Source organism: Gadus morhua, chromosome 8 (genome assembly GCF_902167405.1).
Source record: "Gadus morhua chromosome 8, gadMor3.0, whole genome shotgun sequence".
In the NCBI taxonomy this organism is placed as follows: domain Eukaryota; kingdom Metazoa; phylum Chordata; class Actinopteri; order Gadiformes; family Gadidae; genus Gadus; species Gadus morhua.
In genome coordinates this window covers 761,860-784,098 of record NC_044055.1, presented here as the reverse complement: position 1 = coordinate 784,098, position 22,239 = coordinate 761,860, and the positions used below count along the sequence as shown (strand labels likewise).

Genomic DNA, 22,239 nt, shown 5'->3' with positions numbered 1-22,239 from the left:
CCGGGTTGGTCGTCACAAGCCGTGTTCAAGCCAAGGCCACTGCCATTTATTATTGAGACACAAATTATGTTTGAATTCAAAGATCAAGGGTGCATGTCCTCAACATTTTGCCCTATTTAAACCACCTCTCTCTTTTAAACCCAATGTTCAGCTCGTTTGAATCTATTTTGTGCTTGCAAATCCAATGCTACTGGGATGTGATTTACCACATATCTGTTCAGTCAGAATCAGATATTCCTCTTCCCTGGCAATACCCCGTGATCACGCAGAGGGCAACATGCCCAATCCAGTGCACCGTTTACCTCAGTCACCCCCGGGACATCAGCAGCCTGCATGTTTGAATTCATCCAGCAGGCCCCCTCTCCCTGCAGATCCCCACTCCATCCCATCATTTCCAGGGAAAAGGAACCCTAAGATGCACTCATTTCCCGTACCGATGTGTCATTCTTACCAACATTGCTCTTTCATCATGTGTGACGATGATAACATCCTCTGGAACTCTTACACTGGAGAAGAGCGACCCAACTCAAGGGTGAACCTGTTAAAGACAGACACCTGTCTGTGTGTGACATCCAACATTACTTGAATCCTTTACCCGTTCCTCAGGTGTCACGGTGTGGACATCCCCTCTCCATGAGCTCAAAGCGATTATATTATCATGAATCGTCTGGAGCTGCTGTTCTTTTTAGTTTTTTGCTTTGCTTACAGTTGATTTAACAGCTGATTGTTCCTATGTTGGCTTTGGAATTATGTTTTTCCCATGAAGAAATGTTTTCAGACATTCAAAAAGTTTACCTAACGTAATGAACGTAATTAAAACGGTTCTGTGATTGCGTGATATAATGTACCTCCAAGATACCAGTTGGCTTTTTCTTTTAAGAATTATACTTATTTATTAATCTTTCCAACCAATGTTTGGATTTTGAATCTTGTAATGTACACAAATGTCGATTTTGAATCTTGTAACGTACCCTTGAAGTATTTGTGTACATGTTTTGGTCAATTTGATATATTTTTTATGCTCTTTTCAGATGAACAGTGAAGTATTGTTGTTTGTCTGAACAAAGTACCACTGATGCATGATCAATGTGTCTTCTTCAAGCAACAAAAATGAGACCATATTCTGAAATGCATGAGCTTACTTTATTTTGGTTTTACTACGGTTTCAATCATTAGAATTGCATGACTTACTGATTATATTGTTTTATAGATTCAAACCATTGTATTATATTGGACTAGGAAAACTAGGTCAGTATTAAACTGTGTAGGGATAGCATATATAGCTGTGTCACATATTTGAATTGCTGTTTAGCCTACTATAAAGATTGTTCCATTTTCCACTGTGGATGTGGGTACCCTCTAGTTAAAATCACCAGACTCATTACGATATACATCTTAAACTAAATCCAGCCAGCCATGTAAAGGTTATTAATTATGATAATCATCACAATGTATTGTAATGCCAAACAGTCTTGTTATGTTTACGACGTTGGGGTCAGCATGTACCAGTAGGCTGTCGTATTTGTATGCAAAGTGCTAATCAAACGGTGCTTTAGATTACATCATTATCAGTATTTGACTTTATAAAGCATGAGTGTAAAACACATCGAGTCCAGGCCAAGCTTCTGTTCAGTATTGGTGCCAGAATCATCGTATGTGCGAGAGGTGTCCATTTAAAGTTGCGTAATGTAAATGGGGAGGATATCTCAGTTCCTCTTAAGGCCTTCCCGTTAACCCTCATGTCTATGCTAAACACCCACAGCTCTTCACTCATCCACTCCTCCACATACGGAAATCAACATTGGTGAGTTATTTTGTTTAAGAAGAATCTTTTAAAAGCCAAATTAAGTTCTCCCTTTACACTGAAATGACTAGACGGTGGCCCGTCCACCTCAAGCATTATGTCATTATGTATTATTATCAATCAATTATTAGCATTCGTATTTATTTTAAAGAATGGAGAAGACAAGCTGCAATTACAACCAGTAAAATAATGAGTAAGAAACATGATTTGGGCATAGAAAAGATCCTATATTAATTTGTACAGTGTTATATGTGAGGTATGTATGCACAGTGTATGTTATAACTATATTTCTGCAGTCACCGAAACACTATGTTTGATACCTGAAAGCTGTCACTGTAGAGCTCTCAGCTATTGTCTTGCTTATTATATTAATAATATATTAAATATTTCTCATATTATATTAGAACTATTATATTATTATTATTATTATCATTTGTTCTTTTAACTGCAAAATATTTGATCCAGACCTTTTAAGTATAAAAGTGTTTTAATTGTGTTGTCATTTGAAGCTCTACTTCAGAGCAGCTTATGCATGATGGGCACAGCCTTCCGTATCGAAAACATATCACCCATGTAGATGAATACATCGATTTGCACAGCATTCAATCATATGAGACTTATAAATATGTTTTCCAATCTACCACAGGTTCAAGCAATAACCATGGAGTATGAGCATAATTATGATGATGAGGATGAAAAAATCCGGGATATGCTTAACAACAGTGAAAACACAAGCTATCCAGTTATTCCGGATAACGAGCACGTCGAACTCTGCTCTGCATCAAACGTCAACCAATTGGGCTCGGCCATGATTCCTTATTTCTACTACATCAACTTCCTCCTGAGTTACTTGGGCAACTGGCTTGTTTTGTTCATCATCGTCAAGCTTGAGAAGGTCAACAGCGTCACTAACATCTTCCTCATCAATCTGGTCACCTCTAACATCCTGTTTGCATCCAGCTTCCCCTTCCTGGCCAAATACCATTCCTTCGAGTGGATCTTCGGCACGGTGCTTTGCAAGTTGGTCAGCAGTGCCCATCTGATTGGTTTCTACAGTTCCATCCTCTTCCTCACCCTGATGACCTTTGACCGCTACCTGGCCGTGGTGCACGCGGTGTCCGCTGCCAAGAGCAGGAGGAGGGCGTACGCCATCGGGGCGTCGTTGATCGTTTGGTTCATCAGTGTGCTGGCCAGTCTCAATGAGCTGGTGTTCAAAGGCGTGTGGAAGCACAACGAGCACGGCCTGATGTGTGAGGAGACAGGATACCACGCCGACGTCGTCGAACAGTGGAATCTGGTCAGCTACTACATGCAGTTCCTCCTCTTCTTCCTGCTACCCCTCTTCATGGTGATGTACTGCTACACCTGCATCACCGTGCGGATCATGTCCACTCGCATGAGGGAGAAATGGCGCTCGGTGAAGCTGATATTCATCATCATGTTCACCTTCTTCGTTTGCTGGACTCCCTATAACATCGTGATCCTGCTGAAGGCCATTCAGATCTCCACAGCCGACAAAGCAAACCGGAAGTGCGATCAGGTCGAAGCTCTGACCTATGCGTTGTACGTGACCAGAAACATAGCGTTCTTGTATTGTTGCATCAGCCCCATATTCTACTCCTTTGTGGGTAAGCGGTTTCAGAATCACTTCAGGAAGCTGTTGTCGAAGAACATGCCTTGTCTGGCACGTCACTTCAGACCCGCTAGTCTGAGCAGCAAGTCCACCTCACAAAGGACATCCCACAGAAATGACTTTTAACATGCGGGAGACAATTTACTTTGTTTGAATTACACAATTGAATGGGAAAATGGATGATTCAATTTTAAGTTTTACATTTAAATGTAGTCATTTAGCATATACCTTATAAATGAATATCTAATAAGTAATTGCAATTATGTAGTGTTCTTTTTTAAGGCACTTAAAGCGCTTTAATCAGTTAGTTAGTTTATTAGTTGTCCCCTTAGGGACATTTTTTTTCAGTTTCCTTCCGTCATTTCCCAAATAGTGAGTTTGTGGTTGAGAATAACACCTCATATTAACGAGGCTGAGAACAATCTAAGTTTGTATTGTTTTTAGAGAAGTTAGGTTAGGTTCTCGAAGGATGAAAAATCACTAGAGGAAGTGTAGAATAACTGAGTTGTTCGGCCGTCAACTAGCTTTGTCATGACAGTATTTTAACCACTTTTGCTTGAAATATAATTATAAAGAGAGAATATAATAGATATTGAATTTAGAATTTCTGCATTTTTAATGTTATGTTGTAAAACCATTTTGTGTAGCATAAGCGTTGTTGTGTTTCTACTGTTATTTCATTTTAGTTGTAGAACATGTGTAACAAATGAAGATAAAGCGTCGTTTGGATGGTTTGCGCTGCTCTTCCTAACAGCAGTGGTCGATCCCCGGCCAGTAGAGTCGATGCGCTACCGAAGCCGGAGCTACTGCAACTCCACTGTCTACCGTCACTCTTCCACCACTTGGATGTGGAAAATATATGTCGACATATATATGTTTAAGAAAAATCTCCAGCTCTTCTTTTTATATCGTAGCACTTAAAAATGCTACGACGGCTGCATTGCTTTTTTCCTTTTTTTAAGATGTGTGATTGGGAAGCAATATTTGGGGTTCATCTTCATTGTTGAAAGTATAAAGTATCAAATAAATGTAATGTAGTGAAAGCATTTTTTTATTTTCTTGAGGTTAATTTTCCTAATTTTCTTATTTCTTAAATACTCTTGGACGAATGTGTTATTGCAGAGTGATACCCCTAAGTTGTGAACTGCAGAGTGATACCCCTAAGTTGTGAACTGTGCCAGAACCGTTTTTTCTTTTTAATATATATATATATATATATATATATATATATATATATATATATTAAAAAGAAAAAACGGTTAGGGGTATCACTCTGCAGTTCACAACTTAGGGGTATCACTCTATATATATACATATATATATATACATATACATATATATATATATATATATACATATATACATATACATATACATATACATATATATATATATATATATATATATATATATATATATATATATATATATATATATATATACACACACACACACACACACACACACACACACACACACACACACACACACATATATATATATATATATATATATATATATATATATATATATATATATATATACATATATAATGTAGTGCCGGAGGAAAAGGAGGACATAGGCAACGTAATAATAACCGTTTAAAGAAACAGAGCAGGACAATCACTCACAGCGCATTGCTAGAACAACTCGTGCAACCGCATCAACAGTCCCCCTAGACCCCGTGACTCATAGCCGGTTCCCTCCCACTCGATCAGTAAGAGGGGAACACGAACCCATAATGTAGTCACTACACCATGGTTATTATAAAATGTAATTTGCAGCAAAGGCCAAGATTATGGTTTTAAGCTCGAAGGTCCCCATATTTGGGGACTCTCGATCACTCTCGCAGCAAAATGCCTACAACACTGCCCTTATTATGTCGAAATAGTCATACTGCACGTCAAATTAAACACGAGAAACTCCGCTACAAGCAAATATATTTATACACACACCAAACACAACTCCAACGACAAGCATATGAATTATCCAACATCAAAATCTGAATAGCGTCAGAAAGTGAACCCACTCTCCACATTTCCATTGCTACCGCAGCGATACTTCATTGTACACAAACAAATATCATCTCAAATGAAAGCTAAGACCATGACGAGTTCGACATTACCACTGTTAAGGCCCTACGATAAGAAGTCAGTGAACCAGCAGCCAAAGATTACAAAGGTATACAACCACTTACTGACAGAGACTAACATATATTCTGTCTTACCTTTGCGATTTATTGATGAAAAGTTGTACTTGAGAGCAAAAAACTCCTATTGGCTCTTACGGTTAAAACGGGGTGTCAATCATCTAAATCAACCAATCCCCGGCCGAGTTATTAGCCTGCGTAACAAGATGTAGCTCAGGAGAGCGACATCAGGAGAGCTACATCCGGTAGTGGCCTCTTTACGCACGCATTCCGACGAGTACTGAGAAAAATTTAAAATCAAAGAAAAATCTAAAACTGTTGAAAATGTATGTGATGATCACAGATAATGACATAAAAGTGAAATATTTAGTTCAGTACATCAAAAACCTCAAATGGCACATATGGTGCCAAAATGTGCCAAAATGACCAATTTAGAGAGTCCGCCTAAATAGTCTTTACTAAAACCTCTGTAATTTTGCTCTGCTTAACTTTATGATGATCGAACTTTGCAGGGATAATGGTCACAACTTGTGCTATGATTTTATTTCGACTTCTGGCTTCATCAGCATCATTTCAAAGAGATATTCATAGAAGAAGTATGATTTATTTTGGGCGGAAATTTAATCTGTCATTTATGCTTTTGTGCCAACTTCATTAACTCTGAGCCAGTGACATAAATACTGATACTTACACATTTGAACACATTTCACAAGTGTTCCCTTTATAATGACACCACATTTATTCAAATAGACCTTGTAGATGCAGTGATATTCTCTATTCATTTTGGGTACGTTATTTTTTGAGCAGAAACCTAAAAAATAGGCCGGAGCTTACCTAGTAAAAACGCACCCATTTATTTTACGGAACCGATTTAATTGCAATCAATGAATGGAGACAGCTTTTTATAGAATGAAATTGCTATTCCACGCAAAGTATAATGAACACTGAAAAAATGCATCCGAATTCGTCAAAATTCGCTATCTTCAACTCCAAGCGAATTCAAGCTAAATTCTAAAGGAGTTGTGTCGCCCTCTATTGGTGATTTGAGAATTCCCTCACCGGGCTTTGAATGCAAACCACCACTAGAGGGCGACATAAGAATTGAGATTGAATCAGACTTCAGCTAGCTCGGATTCAAGCTCAGGCAATGGTTACTTGCTGCCACTGCACATCATCATGTAGTTAGGTGAGAGCCAACATACCGCCTGGGGTTTAGAGGTTTTTCTGAGTGTACCAACATTATTTGCTTCAGTTTAAAAGAAAGGACATTTGAGAGAATAAAGAGCTAATTTAAGTCTTTCATTAATGTTTAGTGCAAACTGTTCATTCTATTTGTTTGTTATATTTAAATCATCTATTCAAGGAAATCCAAACTGCGTGTTCGAGCTCCGCTGGTAAACACCATCAAAGACTATAACATTTAGTCATTCTTAATTTATCTATCAAGATATACCCATACTAATTACAATAACTAAGTCACTTTTATCGAAAATAAATTCTTCCAATATAGTTTTAAATTTTAAATAAGACCACCAACCGCCACTAGGGGGCAACACGCACGCGTCACATAATACATCATACCACAACAAGACCAACTTTGAGTGATCCCAATGGCTCTTTGAGAGACTTTATTACTAACATTGCTTTTCTGATAATGTCAGCGTCACCTACCGTTTGCCAGTAGATATTCCTTTCCCGTGGTATTTGCCCGTTCATACACACATACCACTCATGATTCACAGCTACACAATCATTCTTATAAAAACGGTAGGTGCCAGTAGAAACTGGTAATTACCATTTTCCATGAGTGGCATGCCAGCGGAAAAACGGTAGGTGCCAGTAGAAACTGGTAATTACCATTTTCAATGAGTGGCATGCCAGCGGAAAAACGGTAGGTGCCAGTAGAAACTGGTAATTACCATTTTCCATGAGTGGCATGCCAGCGGAAAAACGGTAGGTGCCAGTAGAAACTGGTAATACCATTTTACATGAGTGGCATGCCAGCGGAAAAACGGAAGGTGCCAGTAGAAACTGGTAATACCATTTTACATGAGTGGCATGCCAGCGGAAAAACGGTGGTTCCAGTAGGAAATGGAAATTCCGATTAACATAATTGGCTTGCCAGCGGAAAAACTTTTGGCCTGTATGCCATGATACCACTGGATCATGTCGATATAGAAAGGTTTATGACACTGGATCAGGGTTAAATGATAGGAACCTATAGGCCTACTTAAATTATTTGGTTAAACACCAATAAGAACAAATGCAAAACTTAATATTTGGCCTATTGAATAGTTATGAGCTGAAGCAGTCATACAGTAGGCTTTATTATAGGCTACGCTACTAGAACATCTTGATAAAACACGAGTGGAAAAATGGATGACTGTCTATCCATAGCCTACAGTGCCACCCCTATAGGGACCTGGCTCTGGTGCACTAACCGGAAACTACGATCGCAACCGCAATAAACATCTCGCTTTGAACGGTGAACTCTTTACACATAGTAGTTATAAAGCTATTAAAACTACAAAATGACTCCATTAATGCAGGATACGTGGAAAATGCATGGACCTATCAAAGAAAATGCGCCGACGTTGGCTCAGCCTGGCTCCGCCTCTTCAGCTACGTAGCTAAGATCGCTGCCGTGGAGCACGAAAGGTGTACATCAATCCACACTCATCGGTTTGACCGTTTTGAGTATACCATCCGGGTCCTTTCGCCCTGATCTTAATTGCAACGCACTACGTACTCAAACTATATAAAAAAGAAGTCATACTAAAATAAAGTATAATGACTGCGGATAGTATGGATATTGGAACAAAGCAATAGACTATAGCTCCATGGCCACCTAGAAGGCTAGGCTATAACTACCGTCACCGGAGCAAGTCCGGCTGTTTTCAAAAGCATCTGTCATTACAAAAGCAACAAGAAACAGATCGGAAATATCCTTACAACAGCACGGACGAGAGAAACGTGTAAATCCCTTTATTTACGGCGTTATGTTGTGATATTGTGTCAATAAATACCAAATATATATACCTTTACATTTATGGCAATACCTGTCTTGAAATTATACGGAGGAGTTATGCTGGTGTCACATACCATTGTTGGGAACTGCAGTTACCATTCCACCTGAACGGCAGTTACCGTTTCAGAACGGTAGTTACCGTTCCAGAAAGGCATATGCCATGGCATTACCGTTTCAGAACGGTAGTTACCGTTTCAGAACGGCAGTTACCGTTCCAGAACGGCATATGCCATGGCATTACCGTTTCAGAACGGTAGTTACCGTTTCAGAACGGTAGTTACCGTTTCAGAATGGTAGTTACCGTTTCAGAACGGCATATGCCATGGTATGTCAGTGGTCGCGACGGCAGTTACCGTTTCAGAACGGCAGTTACCGTTTCAGAACGGCAGTTACCGTTCCAGAACGGCATATGCCATGGTATGTCAGTGGTCGCGGTGGCACATGCCACAGGCCATTAAACGATCTCGGCGTCTCTCCCTTTTTTTCACGACCATGTTGAAAGTTATTTTTTCCACTGAGGTTGTTGGTGCGTGTTCTGGTGAAAAAACAAAGGAAAACGAGATTCATGTATGCAGGCTTTCGTTATTGCATAGCACCACTTTTTTTCCTTTGGCTACATCTATTATTTGCCATTACCTTATTTGTATGGGCCTGCAGTCAATAACAAGCCTTCCTGAACTATAAAGACACATTTGGTAAAAGCATTCCACTAATGGGTCCTTACTCCAAAGAGCGATGACCGAGTGGGATATCATCTGAAAACCGATCCCTCATGTTTCACTTCAAAGCCGCTATCTTTCAGCTCGGGAGGTCAAAGACAGTAGAACTGAACCGTGCAGTTAGACCCAACCATGAAGACCAAAAATGGTGTCTAGTATATTTTGTTTGTACAGCCCTAAAGGTTCAAAGGGATTCGCAGGGAAACCGTTCTCATACATCCGCCTTAATCCAAGCCATGTCCATCTATTCCGTTTGCATAATTGCCTAAGTCATATTTTAAGGTTCATCTTGTATTTAGCTTCAATAATGCCTGATAGTGATTATGGAATGTAATAAAGCACTCTGATTGGCTTAGGTTATAGCCAATGAGTCATAGTGAATCAGCAGTGTTAGGATAGTAGAGTTTGGTTGAATATCACATTGCGGCCAAAATATGATGATAAGTTGCAGCGTCTGGTGAAGACAGCAAGCAAAATAATTGGATGCAGTCAGACGTCAGTCACCCAGCTATGGGCAGATCTTGTTGTTGATAAAGCTTAGCGGATACTTAGAGATCCTACCCACCCCTTATATAGGAGGTTTCAACTCAGCAACTGGGCAGTAGCAGGCTGCTGCAAAGGTCAAGGTCAAAAGGACAAGAGGTGTAGCTTGTCATTTGTCCCCTCTGCTATTAGACTTTTTAATGAAAGACACAGGTCAAGATCGTGAACACTGTGTTTTTCTTTTACTATTTTTAAACTAATTTTGGAATGTTGTTTTTAGGCCTGCTACTGATTCACTGAACTATTTATTTCTTAAATGTTGTTGTGTGTGTGGCGTTCCCAGTTGTATGCCTGTGTCTTAAATGTGCTGCACTTTTGACCACACAAATTTCCCAACTCTGAGATAATAAAGTATACTTTTATACTTTGCAGTACATTTTCGATGTACTGCAGCAGCACCCTGGTTCAGACCCGAGGATGTCTGGGTCTCAGAACTTGCGTGACAACCAACATAAACGCACGGGGGTACTGAAAAACTCTCCAAAAGTGAGGAAAATCGCGCAAGGGAACTCATTGCTTTGAGACAGTGTGTGCAGCACCTTTACATACGTGGTGGTTTACACGTCACTAAAGTTAGAAGAACCAAGTCAATAAGAGGAAGGTAAAACTCTAGTTACAGCGAACAACCACTGACTGCCTCGGGCCGTGGGAGTGAGGCCACGAAGAGACACCGGTAACCCGTTTGTCACAGGAGCAAACGGTGCAGCAACACCTCTCATCAATCCAGCCCGGCAAATGGAGACATTCGTACGCCGGAGTGACCCCCTCTGCAGTCCAGTTAGCGGGCGCGTTGAGGCTTAACGATGAGCCCTGTCACCGGGACAGAGGAGAGGGAACGGGCTCTCATCATACCAGCCCTCCGGCGTTATTACTGGGGACCATCCCTCCATTTTGTACAATGATGGTGTCTTCTCGTTTGCCAGTGAGTGCTAATGGCTTTTTAGCCCCTAAGAAGTCACAGAAGTGTCACATGGAAGTTAAAGAGAAAGAATAATATGTCAACCTATTTCTGTTCCCTAGGAAGGGAGAATGTCCAAAGCGCTGCAAACAATCTTGCAAAAATATGCGAAACACAGAGTTTGAATTTAACATTTAATCCACAGACAATGTAGGGGGAGAGCCGGGTCGATTGAAACACGGGACGATTGAAACACAGCGATTTCCTCGAAAACCACGCAAGGCTTTCACGTCAAATTTCGTCACTACATTCAGCACGGAAGCCTGACCAACCCCACGAAATTTCGTGTAATGACGTACCACCGTTCAAATGTTATCCCCCAAACCTGTTTTCGAGAGCGGAAACTAAAATCCTTCCTGCGGTAGTTTTTTTGTAATAAATAGTTGTGTTTTTTGTTTCATGCCATAATAATATGACTATACAACAGATGAATTAGTACTTAAACCTGTGTTAAAGTGTGCAATGTCAGAGTTTTGAAGTTTAGAGGTAAAAAAGGTTTAAGTGTCAGTAGTCGCTGTAGGGACGATTGAAACACTTGTTTCAAACGCAACAGGAGTCATGTTATCCGGTTGACGTGGTAGTTTTTGTTTAAAATAAATAAAAGGATGTTCAACTGTGTATCCCTAAACATGACTTAGGATAGGGAAATAAGTAAAATTTATGCAAATTTAGTCGTCCAAAATAAAATAGGTGAGTTTTAATCGAAACGTGCATCTTGACAATTACGCACGGGCCAAAAAGATATTTTAACCTATTTATAGTATGCGGAATTATGTGAAATTTTAGCAATGACAAGTACACTACTGTGTTGTCCGGTATATTGCAAAAAAACAAGAGTAAGTTCAATAGTTTATTTTTAAAATATGCTGTTTCATTCGTCCCGCATGTGTGTTTCAAACGTCCCGACTAGGCGGGGCGTTTGAAACAGATGTCAACTTACTTTCAAAGTTAAAAAACAGCTCGATCATCCAACAAATGTATTAAATTACACTTGTAACTAAGATAACATACATGTGAGTTGTTGATCACATGTTGAAATTATTTGTATACGTAACGTCATCTTTGAAAAAGTCGTTTAACTGAAAAGTGTTTCAATCGACCCGGCTCTCCCCTAATGTAATTGTTTTTTCAGAGTAAACACTTTAACATAAGAAAAGCCACAGTTTATTTAGACGTCCTTTATGCCCTAAGTGCCCCCCCCCCCCGCCCCCAGCAGTGTTGTTTCGTCCCCTCCATCGCTCGCTGGCGGGCTGCTAGCCCACACATGAGCGAGTTGTGTTGGGTCTGGGAAACTCACTTCTGAACACGCAAAAACAAAATACGGAGGTGGAGGATCAAGGGGAGGCCGAAGGGATGCAGTTGTGTCTTCACATACTACTCCATACTATGATCTTCAAAACACACAAGTAAAAACTAATGAAAATATCTCCAGATGTCACCACTACCTCGGATCAGACACTCATCTCTTTGAATTACATTTTGCTTCAGAAGGTGGGAAGGTGGAAATCCCCTTTAACAGAAGGTGTGAAGTCAACTGCTCTTTCAAAAGATAGAAACCATCAAATATATATCAGGTCATTTACCGGTACGTTGTGTGGAGTATGGTGTAATTCTTGGTAACGGTCACACATTTATCAGCCCACATTGCTCTCTTCATTGCACAACACGTCTCCCCACTATAGATGCATGAACTGGTAATCCTTTGTTGCCCAATAGGCCCATGTCTCCTGGCCACACACACTGCACACACACAGACCACTTCCTAATAGTTTATGATCCACTGCCTCTGACTCTGTCAGACAGCGTTGTTCAATCGTCCAATGTTGAGCCACACTTCAGAAGGATGTATATCCGTTTATTATCCTTTCGCAATGTCAGAATGAGACAACATTTCATCCCAAATCAATATTTAATTAAAATAAAATGTTGGGGTACTTCTTAACTCACCAACCCATATGTAACCTAAAGATATTTGCTACCCTCAGCCATTGTGCTGAGTAAGACGTGTCACTTCGATGTTTCAGGATCCTTCGTATCAAAGGGTTGTTCTGTCCGTCTGTCCGTCAGAGGGGGGCTGCGGGGGTTCCTGGTGCCAGGGGGGCCGAGGGGAGGACGGGTGCAGACGGGCACCCAGGACACGAGGGCATCCGGGGCGTCCCGGGGCAGGACGGGTCGCCAGGGCAACCAGGAGTCAACGGCTACCCGGGGACTCCAGTGAGTTGGACCACTTTCCTCTCCCAATGGAATTACAAATGTCATCTTTTCCTTCCTTTTAGTAAAAAACTGAGTAAAGGCCAATCAGGCAACGTGCAGTCAGGTACTATGTCGTTAAGATGTGGTTAGATGCAGGTAATATATACGCTAAGGCTAATAATGTAAAGGTAATATATACGGTAAGGCTAATAATATAAAGGTAGTATACGGTAAGGCTAATAATGTAAAGGTAGTATATACGGTAAGGCTAATAATGTAAAGGTAGTATACGGTAAGGCTGAGAATATAAAGGTAGTATACGGTAAGGCTGATAATATAAAGATAATATATATGTCAAGGCTAATAATATAAAGGTAGTATATACGCTAAGGCTGATAATATAACGGTAATATATATGGTAAGGCTAATAATGTAAAGGTAGTATACGGTAAGAGGCTAATAATATAACGGTAATATATACGGTAAGGCTAATAATATAAAGGTAGTATACGGTAAGGCTGATAATATAAAGGTAGTATACGGTAAGGCTGATAATATAAAGGTAGTATACGGTAAGGCTAATAATATAAAGGTAGTATACGGTAAGGCTAATAATATAACGGTAATATATACGGTAAGGCTGATAATATAAAGGGAGTATATAATACAGGGTAAAAGGCCAAAAAACGCTGTCAAAGACTTGACTGTTGTGGTGTGGATGGCATTGACGCATATTACTGACTCACCTCCCCACCATTTCTGCATTCATCATTTGGTTCTCCCCTCATAGAATAGAATAGAATAGAATAATCTTTATTGTCATTGTACAAGACAACGAAATTTTGTATGGAGCAGTCCTCCTCCAGTTGCACAGTTCTATAAATAAAATAAATAAAAAATAAAAATAAAAAAAAATAAATAAGTATCAGCAATATATAAATATATATATATATATATATATACATACACACATACACATACACACACATACATACATATATATATATACAGATATATATATCCACACATTAATAAAATACGTATATAAATAAAATGTTTTAAAAAGTCCAAGTCCTGAAGTGCAATAATGTGTGTATGAGATGAGATGGGGAGTATCAGTGTGGCAATAGAGTGGGAGTGGAGTTTAGCAGCGTCACAGCTCCATGATAGAAACTGTGCTGCAGTCTTGTAGTGCGGGCGGGCAGTGTCCTGTATCGTCTTCCGGAGGGCATGAGAGTGAAGAGGCAGTGTCCAGGGTTTGTGCTGTCTCTGAGGATGCCCATAACCCTCCGAGTACAGCGGGTCTGGTAGATGTCCTCCAGTCTGGGGAGCTGGGTGCCGGTGATCCTCTCAGCCGTCTTAATGATGCGCTGGAGAGCTTTCCTATCATCTATGGTGCAGCCAGAGTACCATGCGGTGATGCAGTATTTGAGAACTGACTCGATGGCTGACCTGTAGAAGCTCACCAGCAGCTTTTGTGGGAGACATGCCCTCTTCAAGCACCTCAGGAAGTAAAGCCTTTGAAGTCCTTTCTTGGCCGTCGCGGTGGTGTTGACGGTCCAAGTCAGGTCATGGCTGATGTTGACCCCGAGGTACCTGATGTTCTGCACAACCTCCACTGTCTCGCCGTCGATGGTGATGGGGTGATGGACGAAGGGCTTCGTCTTCCTCCTGAAGTCCAGGATCATCTCCTTTGTTTTTGCTGCGTTGAGGATCAGGTTGTTCTCTCGGCTCCAGCTCACCAGGTTCTCTACCTCTGTCCTGTAGGCAGCCTCGTTGTTGCTTGAGATCCTGCCTACCACCATGGTGTCGTCTGCAAATTTAAACATGGTGTTGGCCTCGTGGGTGGGTTTGCAGTCGAGAGTGTAGAGGGAGAAGAGGAAGGGGCTCAACACACAACCCTGTGGTGCACCGATGTTCAGGGTGATGCTGGAGGAGACCTTTCTCCCCATTCGCACAGTCTGTGGTCGGCCAGTGAGGAAGTCCAGGACCCAGCTGCTCAGGTGTGTGTTGAGGCCCAGGTGGTCCAGCTTGGTGGCAAGTTTATGGGGGGGGATGGTATTGAAGGCGGAGCTATAGTCTATGAATAGCATCCGCACATAACTGTCACGCTGGTCAAGGTGTGTCAGGGTAGAGTGGAGGGCTAGTGACACTGCATCCTCCGTCGACCTGTTTGCCCTGTAGGCAAATTGATGGTTGTCTAAGGAGGGGGGGATGCTGTTCTTCATGCATATGTATGTAACATCGAATACACATAATACTGTATTTATAATATCTGTTTATGTTTAATGCAGGCCTATTACTTTATTGGATATAATCCATGGCCCAACAACTGTGTGATTGACGATTGTGATTTTATCAAAGGGAAAGGGACCATCAGATGAGCAGTTAATGAAGCTCTGCGCCAACGTGATCCAAGGTGAGGTGATCAATGAATCAGATCAGAATCAGAATCAGAATCAGAATCACTTTTATTACATCTTATAGTACAGTACTCAAGAGTAAAAATCTTAGGCTTGGTTCCTCAACATTCACATAGCAGCAACAGTAAAAGATAAAATAAATAAGAATAAGAATAAGAAACCATATGAAAAGGAACAAAGTAAAAATAAATAAATAAATAAGTAAGTAGCAGCATCAATAATACTAAAAAGTAACAACAGTCTGTTGTTGTGGTGTGCGTGTGGATGGTTGGGGCGTAGTGTGTTTTTCCAGGAGTCTGACTGCTTGGGGGAAAAAACTGCTTGTCATCCTCTGGGTTTTGGCCCTTAGGCTTTGGTACCGCCTCCCTGACGGCAGTAGCTCAAACAGTTTCTGGTTGGGGTGGCTGGGGTCCCAAATGATTCGGAGGGCCTTCCTGACACACCGGGCCTTGTAGGTATCCTGGATGGAGGGAAGCTCACATCCGCTGATCCTCTCAGCTGTCCGCACTACCCTTTGCAGCATTTTGCGGCTTTGGGCAGTGCAGTTCCCGTACCAGGCAGTGATGCATCCCGTCAATATGCTCTCCGTTGTGCCTCTGAAGAAGGCCCCCAGGATCTTGGGCCCCACGCCAAACTTTTTCAGACGCCTAAGGTGAAATAGGCGCCGCTGTGCTTTTTTCACCACCTGGTTGGTGTGCTCCTCCCAGGTGAGGTCTCTGGTGATGTGGACTCCCAGGAACTTAATGCTGTGTACCCTCTCCACAGCAGACCCATTGATGGAGATGGGGTGTTGAATCTGTCTCTTCTTCCTGAAGTCCACTACGAGCTCCTTGGTCTTATCGGTGTTGAGAATGAGGTTGTTGTCCTGGCTGTACTGAGCCAGACAGTCGACCTCGCTCCTATAGGCCGTCTCATCACCATCAGTGATCAGGCCCATCACTGTCGTTTCATCGGCGAACTTGATCACTGCATTGGATCCATGTGTAGCCACGCAGTCGTGGGTGTATAGGGAGTAGAGGAGGGGGCTTAGGACACAATGTTATCCAAGGTGAGGTGATCAATGTCATGCAAGGTAAGGTGATCAATGTTATGCAAGGTAAGGTGATCAATGTTATCCAAGGTAAGGTGATCAATGTTATCCAAGGTGAGGTGATCAATGTTATCCAAGGTAAGGTGATCAATGTTATGCAAGGTAACGTGATCAATGTTATGCAAGGTAAGGTGATCAATGTTATGCAAGGTAAGGTGATCAATGTTATCCAAGGTAAGGTGATCTATGTTATCCAAGGTGAGGTGATCAATGTTATCCAAGGTAAGGTGATCAATGTTATCCAAGGTAAGGTGATCAATGTTATGCAAGGTAAGGTGATCAATGTTATGCAAGGTAAGGTGATCAATGTTATCCAAGGTAAGGTGATCAATGTTATCCAAGGTAAAGTGATCAATGTTATCCAAGGTAAGGTGATCAATGTTATCCAAGGTAAGGTGATCAATGTTATCCAAGGTAAGGTGATCAATGTTATCCAAGGTTAATGTTTCATGAGCAGTCAGAGTCCGCCGTTTTCCGAACCTAGAATTCACAATGAAAAGCGCAAGCACCCAGCTACACTAAGCTCTTACAAATACACATACTCTGTACATAATACTGAAATGATTAATGTATTAAAATAATTATGGTCATAGCAGCAATTTTCTAAAATAAAATAAAAAAGTTGATCTAAATGGGAAATGTGGAAAATGAAATTTGGTTTGATAGTGTGAATGGAAACCCAAGAACCGGGCCCTCTTTGAAGTAGCAATTTAAGATGTAGATGGTTTTGTCTGCACCAGGACTCAGACACCCAATTTCAATCTCAAGGAAAACTCATTCTCGGAATGGCAAACTCATTCTCGGAATGAGTTTGCCATTCTCAGATAAGGCGAAACTGCAAAACGTGCACTCATGAGAAGGTAGATTAAATGTAAGTACAACATCAATGATGTTAAGCATCATTGGCACTTCTTAGGAAGGATGTCTATCTTTCTTTGAAACCTTACAGAAGTTGAGGAAGAACGCTCGATTCGATTTGGTAATCTGAGTAAGATCAGACAACTCACATAACACTCATCTTGTCTCAATAAACGGACATGAATTTTGTTTCATTTTCAATGAGAAAATATCATCAAATCATTTATGTAGTTGGTGTCCTAGGACACACAGACGATTAACACGGGACGATCATCACGAGACAATCAAGGGACGATATAGGGATGATCAATCCAGCAGCAGTCTGAGGCTGGGGGATGTGTGTTTTGTGAGCCACTTGCATAATGACACAGTCTATTGTGCAACGTCAGAAAGTGTGTGAGCAGCTTGGGCGTGTTAACTCATCTGTTACCGCCACCATTGCATTAACCACACGCTTCGCACAGGTTCAAGTCAAGACAGGCAGGGAGAAATAGCTTGATCCAACTTTACAAAATTTGGGTGCAGGTAGGTAATGACCCTAAATAGGGTTCACGGTGGTTGGAATATAATTACATAGCTGTGCTCCATTTAATTAATACTAATGTATCTTATGTTAGCTTCTGTTGTAATATAAACTGTTTCATTCTGTCTACTTCCCCCCTACACACACACACACGCACACACAAAAACACAAACACACACACACAAACACAAAAACACAAACACACACACACTACCTCACTCACTCACTCACTCACTCACTACCTCGCTCACTCACTCACTACCTCACTCACTCACTCGCTCACTCACTCACTCACTCACTCACTACCTCACCCACTCACTCACTCGCTCACTCGCTCACTCACTCACTCACTACCTCGCTCACTCACTCACTCACTACCTCGCTCACTCACTCACTCACTCACTCACTACCTCGCTCACTCACTCACTCACTCACTACCTCACTCACTCACTCACTCACTCACTACCTCACTCACTCACTCACTCACTCACTCACTCACTCACTCACTCACTCACTCACTCACTCACTACCTCGCTCACTCACTCACTCACTCACTACCTCACTCACTCACTCACTCACTCACTACCTCACTCACTCACTCACTCACTCACTCACTCACCCACACAGCTCAGTTCTCTCAGCTCCTCCAGCTGGTCACTCCGTCCGGAGGTTGTCAGTGTGAAGGTTCTGCCGGACCCCCGGGAACGCCGGGGGCCCCCGGCCTGGAGGGGGGGCGCGGACCCCAAGGGCACCCGGGCCAGGACGGGCCCCGGGGCCACTCGGGGATGCCAGGGCATCGGGGCCCCCGAGGATCTAAAGGTGGGTTCTCAGACGAGAGGTGACTAGCGCCTGCCTACTGGGTTCCCCAAGACTGGGTACCCCAAGCCCATTCTGCCCTGCAGAAGGGTCTGAAGAAGGGCAACACATTTCTTTCTGCTTCCGATACGTTTTTGTGGGAGCCAATCACCAAGCTGGCTTTTCCCCTTGGAGCGCTATTGGCTGATTGAACACAATGCCGACAGGGAAGCGACGGCAAGCAGCCAATTGCGTACAGAGTCATTTGAACTGGCCCGTTGATCACGCCTCTTGTGCTGAAGGAAATGACAGCAGCTTCCCCATCTACGATTGAGCTTGGTCTGGCAATAGCCATGCTAGGGTTCCCCCACACGTTGATGTGGGGGCCCTAGCTCCTGGGTTCCCCCACAGGGTGGCGTGGGGGCCCTAGCTCCTGGGTTCCCCCACAGTGTGGCGTGGGGGCCCTAGCTCCTGGGTTCCCCCACAGGGTGGCGTGGGGGCCCTAGCTCCTGGGTTCCCCCACAGGGTGGCGTGGGGGCCCTAGCTCCTGGGTTCCCCCACAGGGTGGCATGGGGGCCCTAGCTCCTGGGTTCCCCCACAGGGTGGCGTGGGGGCCCTAGCTCCTGGGTTCCCCCACAGGGTGGCGTGGGGGCCCCTGACGTCGTGCAGACCCTGACTTGCAGAAGGCGGCAGTAGGGTCGCGCTCATGACGCAAAGACGGTGACAGACGGGTAAGGAGGAGGACCCCGTGGTGATGAGTCCTCCGTGTCGTTCTCCCACACACAGGCGGCGCTGGACCAATCGGGATGAAGGGCGCCAGAGGAGAGGGGAGTGTTGGACCGCCGGGAGAGATGGGACCTGCAGGTAAACACGCCCCCTTTTGGCAGCGACGGATACAAGTCACTGTTCTGCTCGTTAGGTCACAGTCGGCTGCTCCATCACCCCGTCACCCGTAGTCCGCACCCCGGGTGTCATCCTGGACCCCACCCTATCAGTCCACTCCCACATTAAGAACGTCACTAGATCTGCATTCTACCACCTGAAGAACATGGCCCGACTCCGACCCCCACCCTCAGACTCAGTCACTGAAGCCCTGATCCACTGCTTCACCTCTACCCGCCACACTCAGCGGTCTCCCCTCTAAGGCCCCGGACGGACTGCAACATGAGCAGAACTCAGCTGCCAGGCTCAACTGGCGTTAAGCCCTGGCAGCACCACCGTGATGCAGCTCCACTGGTTACCAGTCCAGTTCATTCAATTCAAAGTTCTACTCCTCACATACCAGTCCCTCCATGCTCTGGCCCTCCGCTATCTGATCCTACGGCCGATCCCCGTGACAGCGGTTGAGCCGGGAGGCTGCCCTCACGGCGCCCTACCAACACCAGTACAACCAGTATACCCAACCTCGTGGTCAACGTTGACGTGGTCTGACCGCTCTCTGTCCTCCCAGGTGTCCAGGGGCCGCGGGGCCAGGACGGCGTGGGGTCCCGGGGGCCACCAGGGGAGCCCGGGAAGCCTGGAGGCCACGGCGTCCCCGGGAAGAGGGGCCCGCCGGGGGCCCAGGGAGGCTGCGACATGGCCTCCTGCTACCAGGCCTACAGCCAGCTGCGGCAGGAGCACTACGGCAAGGGGCCGTACCACTAGCGTGGTCCCCCCACCCCCCCCCCCCTCAAACAATTAACATCTCCGCAAAGCCTTTGTCCTAAGAGGGGGTTACCAGATCCTTATGAGACACGCTGCTCAAGTCAATCAAGTCCCTCTTAATTGCATCGCGGCGCTGTGTCATAAGATGTGGGGCCCTTTGAAGCCCACCTGGGTGGGCTTCAAAGGGCCCCACATCTTATGACAGTGCCCATCGCTACAACCACCTGCAGGGCAAGGGAGAGCTCCCCATGACCCCGGGGAAGAACAGATGAGCTGTGTGTGTGGAGAGAAGCGCACCAGGGCAGGGCTTTAGCAGGTTCAGCAGCAGTCCGTCCTCAAGGTCAGTGGTTCCCAAACCACTCACCCCTGAAATGATTTAGGGCCAAAAAAAACCTTGTCTCAACCGACCTACACTCAGGACGTTCACACACACACACACACACACACACACACACACACACACACGCACACACGCATACATTATTGTGTCTCATTGTGTCTTTTTGGTGGTCCTTGTTTTACCACCGAGCACAAGCCAGCGCTCGGTGTTCTTGACTCTGATGATGCAGAGAGAGACGCAATAGGGAAGGACGGAGATATTCCTGTTAGAAGGGCTCATTTCTTGAACCTTTAAACTCTTTGTGTCGTGCATGTTGGTGCTAAGATTCTTGATACCTCACTGTTTTCTTCTGCTTTTTTGTCCTTTTTTTGGGCATGAAGCTATGATTAGCTTATAACTGTTAACGAGGTTACAAATCTGGTGCGTGTGTGTGCGTGTGCGTGTGTGTGCGTGCGTGCGTGCGTGCGTGCGTGCGTGTGCGTGTGCGTGCGTGCGTGCGTGCGTGCGTGCGTGCGTGTGTGTGTGTGTGTGTGTGTGTGTGTGTGTGTGTGTACATGCATCAGAGCAGATCAGAGAAGTGTCCACTCTTCAGCCTCTCTCCATTAGTGTTGAATCACCCCCATGCTCTGCTATTGCGTAACTTTCCGGGGTTGGTCGTCACAAGCCGTGTTCAAGCCAAGGCCACTGCCATTTATTATTGGGACACAAATGATGTTTGAATTCAAAGATCAAGGGTGCATGTCCTCTCCTTTTTTAAACCCAATGTTCAGCTTGTTAGAATCTCTTTTGTGCTTGCAAATCCAATGCTGTGATTTACCACATATCTGTTCAGTCAGAATCAGATATTCCTCTTCCCTGGCAATACCCCGTGATCACGCAGAGGGCAACATGCCCAATCCAGTGCACCGTTTACCTCAGCCACCCCCAAGACATCAGCAGCCTGCATGTTTGAATTCATCCAGCCGGCCCCCTCTACCTGCAGATCCCCACTCCATCCCATCATTTCCAGGGTAAAGGGACCCTAAGATGCACTCATTTCCCGTACCGATGTGTCATTATTACCAACATTGCTCTTTCATCACGTGTGACGAAGATAACATCCTCTGGAACTCTTACACTGGAGAAGAGCGACCCAACTCAAGGGTAAACCTGGTAAAGACAGACACCTGTCTGTGTGTGACATCCAACATTACTTTAATCCTTTACCCGTTCCACAGGTGTCACGGTGTGGACATCCCCTCTCCATGAGATTGAAGGCATTATATTATCATGAATCGTATGGAGCTGCTTTTGTTTTTAGTTTTTGGCTTTGCTTACAGTTGGTTTAACAACTGATTGTTCCTCTGTTGGCTGTTTTTCCCATGAAGAATTGTTTTAGGAAATTTCATAAACTTTATTTAACGTAATGAACGTAATTAAATCGTTTTGGGGATTGAGTGATATAATGTACCTCCAAGATATCATTTGGCTTTTTCTTTTAAGTATTATACTTATTTATTTACATTTCCAACCCATGTTAAGATTTTGAATCTTGTAATG

General features: G+C 43.6%; 2 protein-coding genes across 2 annotated transcripts; both read left to right on the top strand.

The window, feature by feature from the left end:
• Positions 1-1,562: 1,562 nt before the first annotated feature.
• Positions 1,563-4,483, top strand: LOC115548761 (C-C chemokine receptor type 3-like). Its single transcript, XM_030363583.1, has 2 exons — positions 1,563-1,804; positions 2,451-4,483. The coding sequence occupies exon 2, from the start codon at positions 2,466-2,468 to the stop codon at positions 3,561-3,563; it is 1,098 nt and encodes a 365-aa protein (XP_030219443.1). The 5' UTR covers positions 1,563-1,804; positions 2,451-2,465; the 3' UTR covers positions 3,564-4,483.
• Positions 4,484-5,543: 1,060 nt separating this feature from the next.
• On the top strand, positions 5,544-21,172 carry LOC115548563 (collagen alpha-1(XXIII) chain-like). Its single transcript, XM_030363306.1, has 6 exons — positions 5,544-5,618; positions 12,902-13,048; positions 15,392-15,446; positions 18,549-18,740; positions 19,503-19,580; positions 20,167-21,172. Exons 1-6 carry the CDS (start codon positions 5,544-5,546, stop codon positions 20,358-20,360), a joined length of 741 nt encoding a protein of 246 aa, XP_030219166.1. The 3' UTR covers positions 20,361-21,172.
• Positions 21,173-22,239: the final 1,067 nt, after the last annotated feature.

Excerpts from the sequence above, each read along its gene's own strand:
- LOC115548563 (XM_030363306.1), top strand. The coding sequence starts at position 5,544 with ATGACGAGTTCGACATTACCACTGTTAAGGCCCTACGATAAGAAGTCA. Across the intron at positions 5,619-12,901 it reads AGCAGCCAAAGATTACAAAG|AGGGGGGCTGCGGGGGTTCC; the intron begins GTATACAACCAC and ends TCTGTCCGTCAG. Across the intron at positions 13,049-15,391 it reads ACGGCTACCCGGGGACTCCA|GGAAAGGGACCATCAGATGA; the intron begins GTGAGTTGGACC and ends ATTTTATCAAAG.
- LOC115548761 (XM_030363583.1), top strand. The coding sequence starts at position 2,466 with ATGGAGTATGAGCATAATTATGATGATGAGGATGAAAAAATCCGGGAT.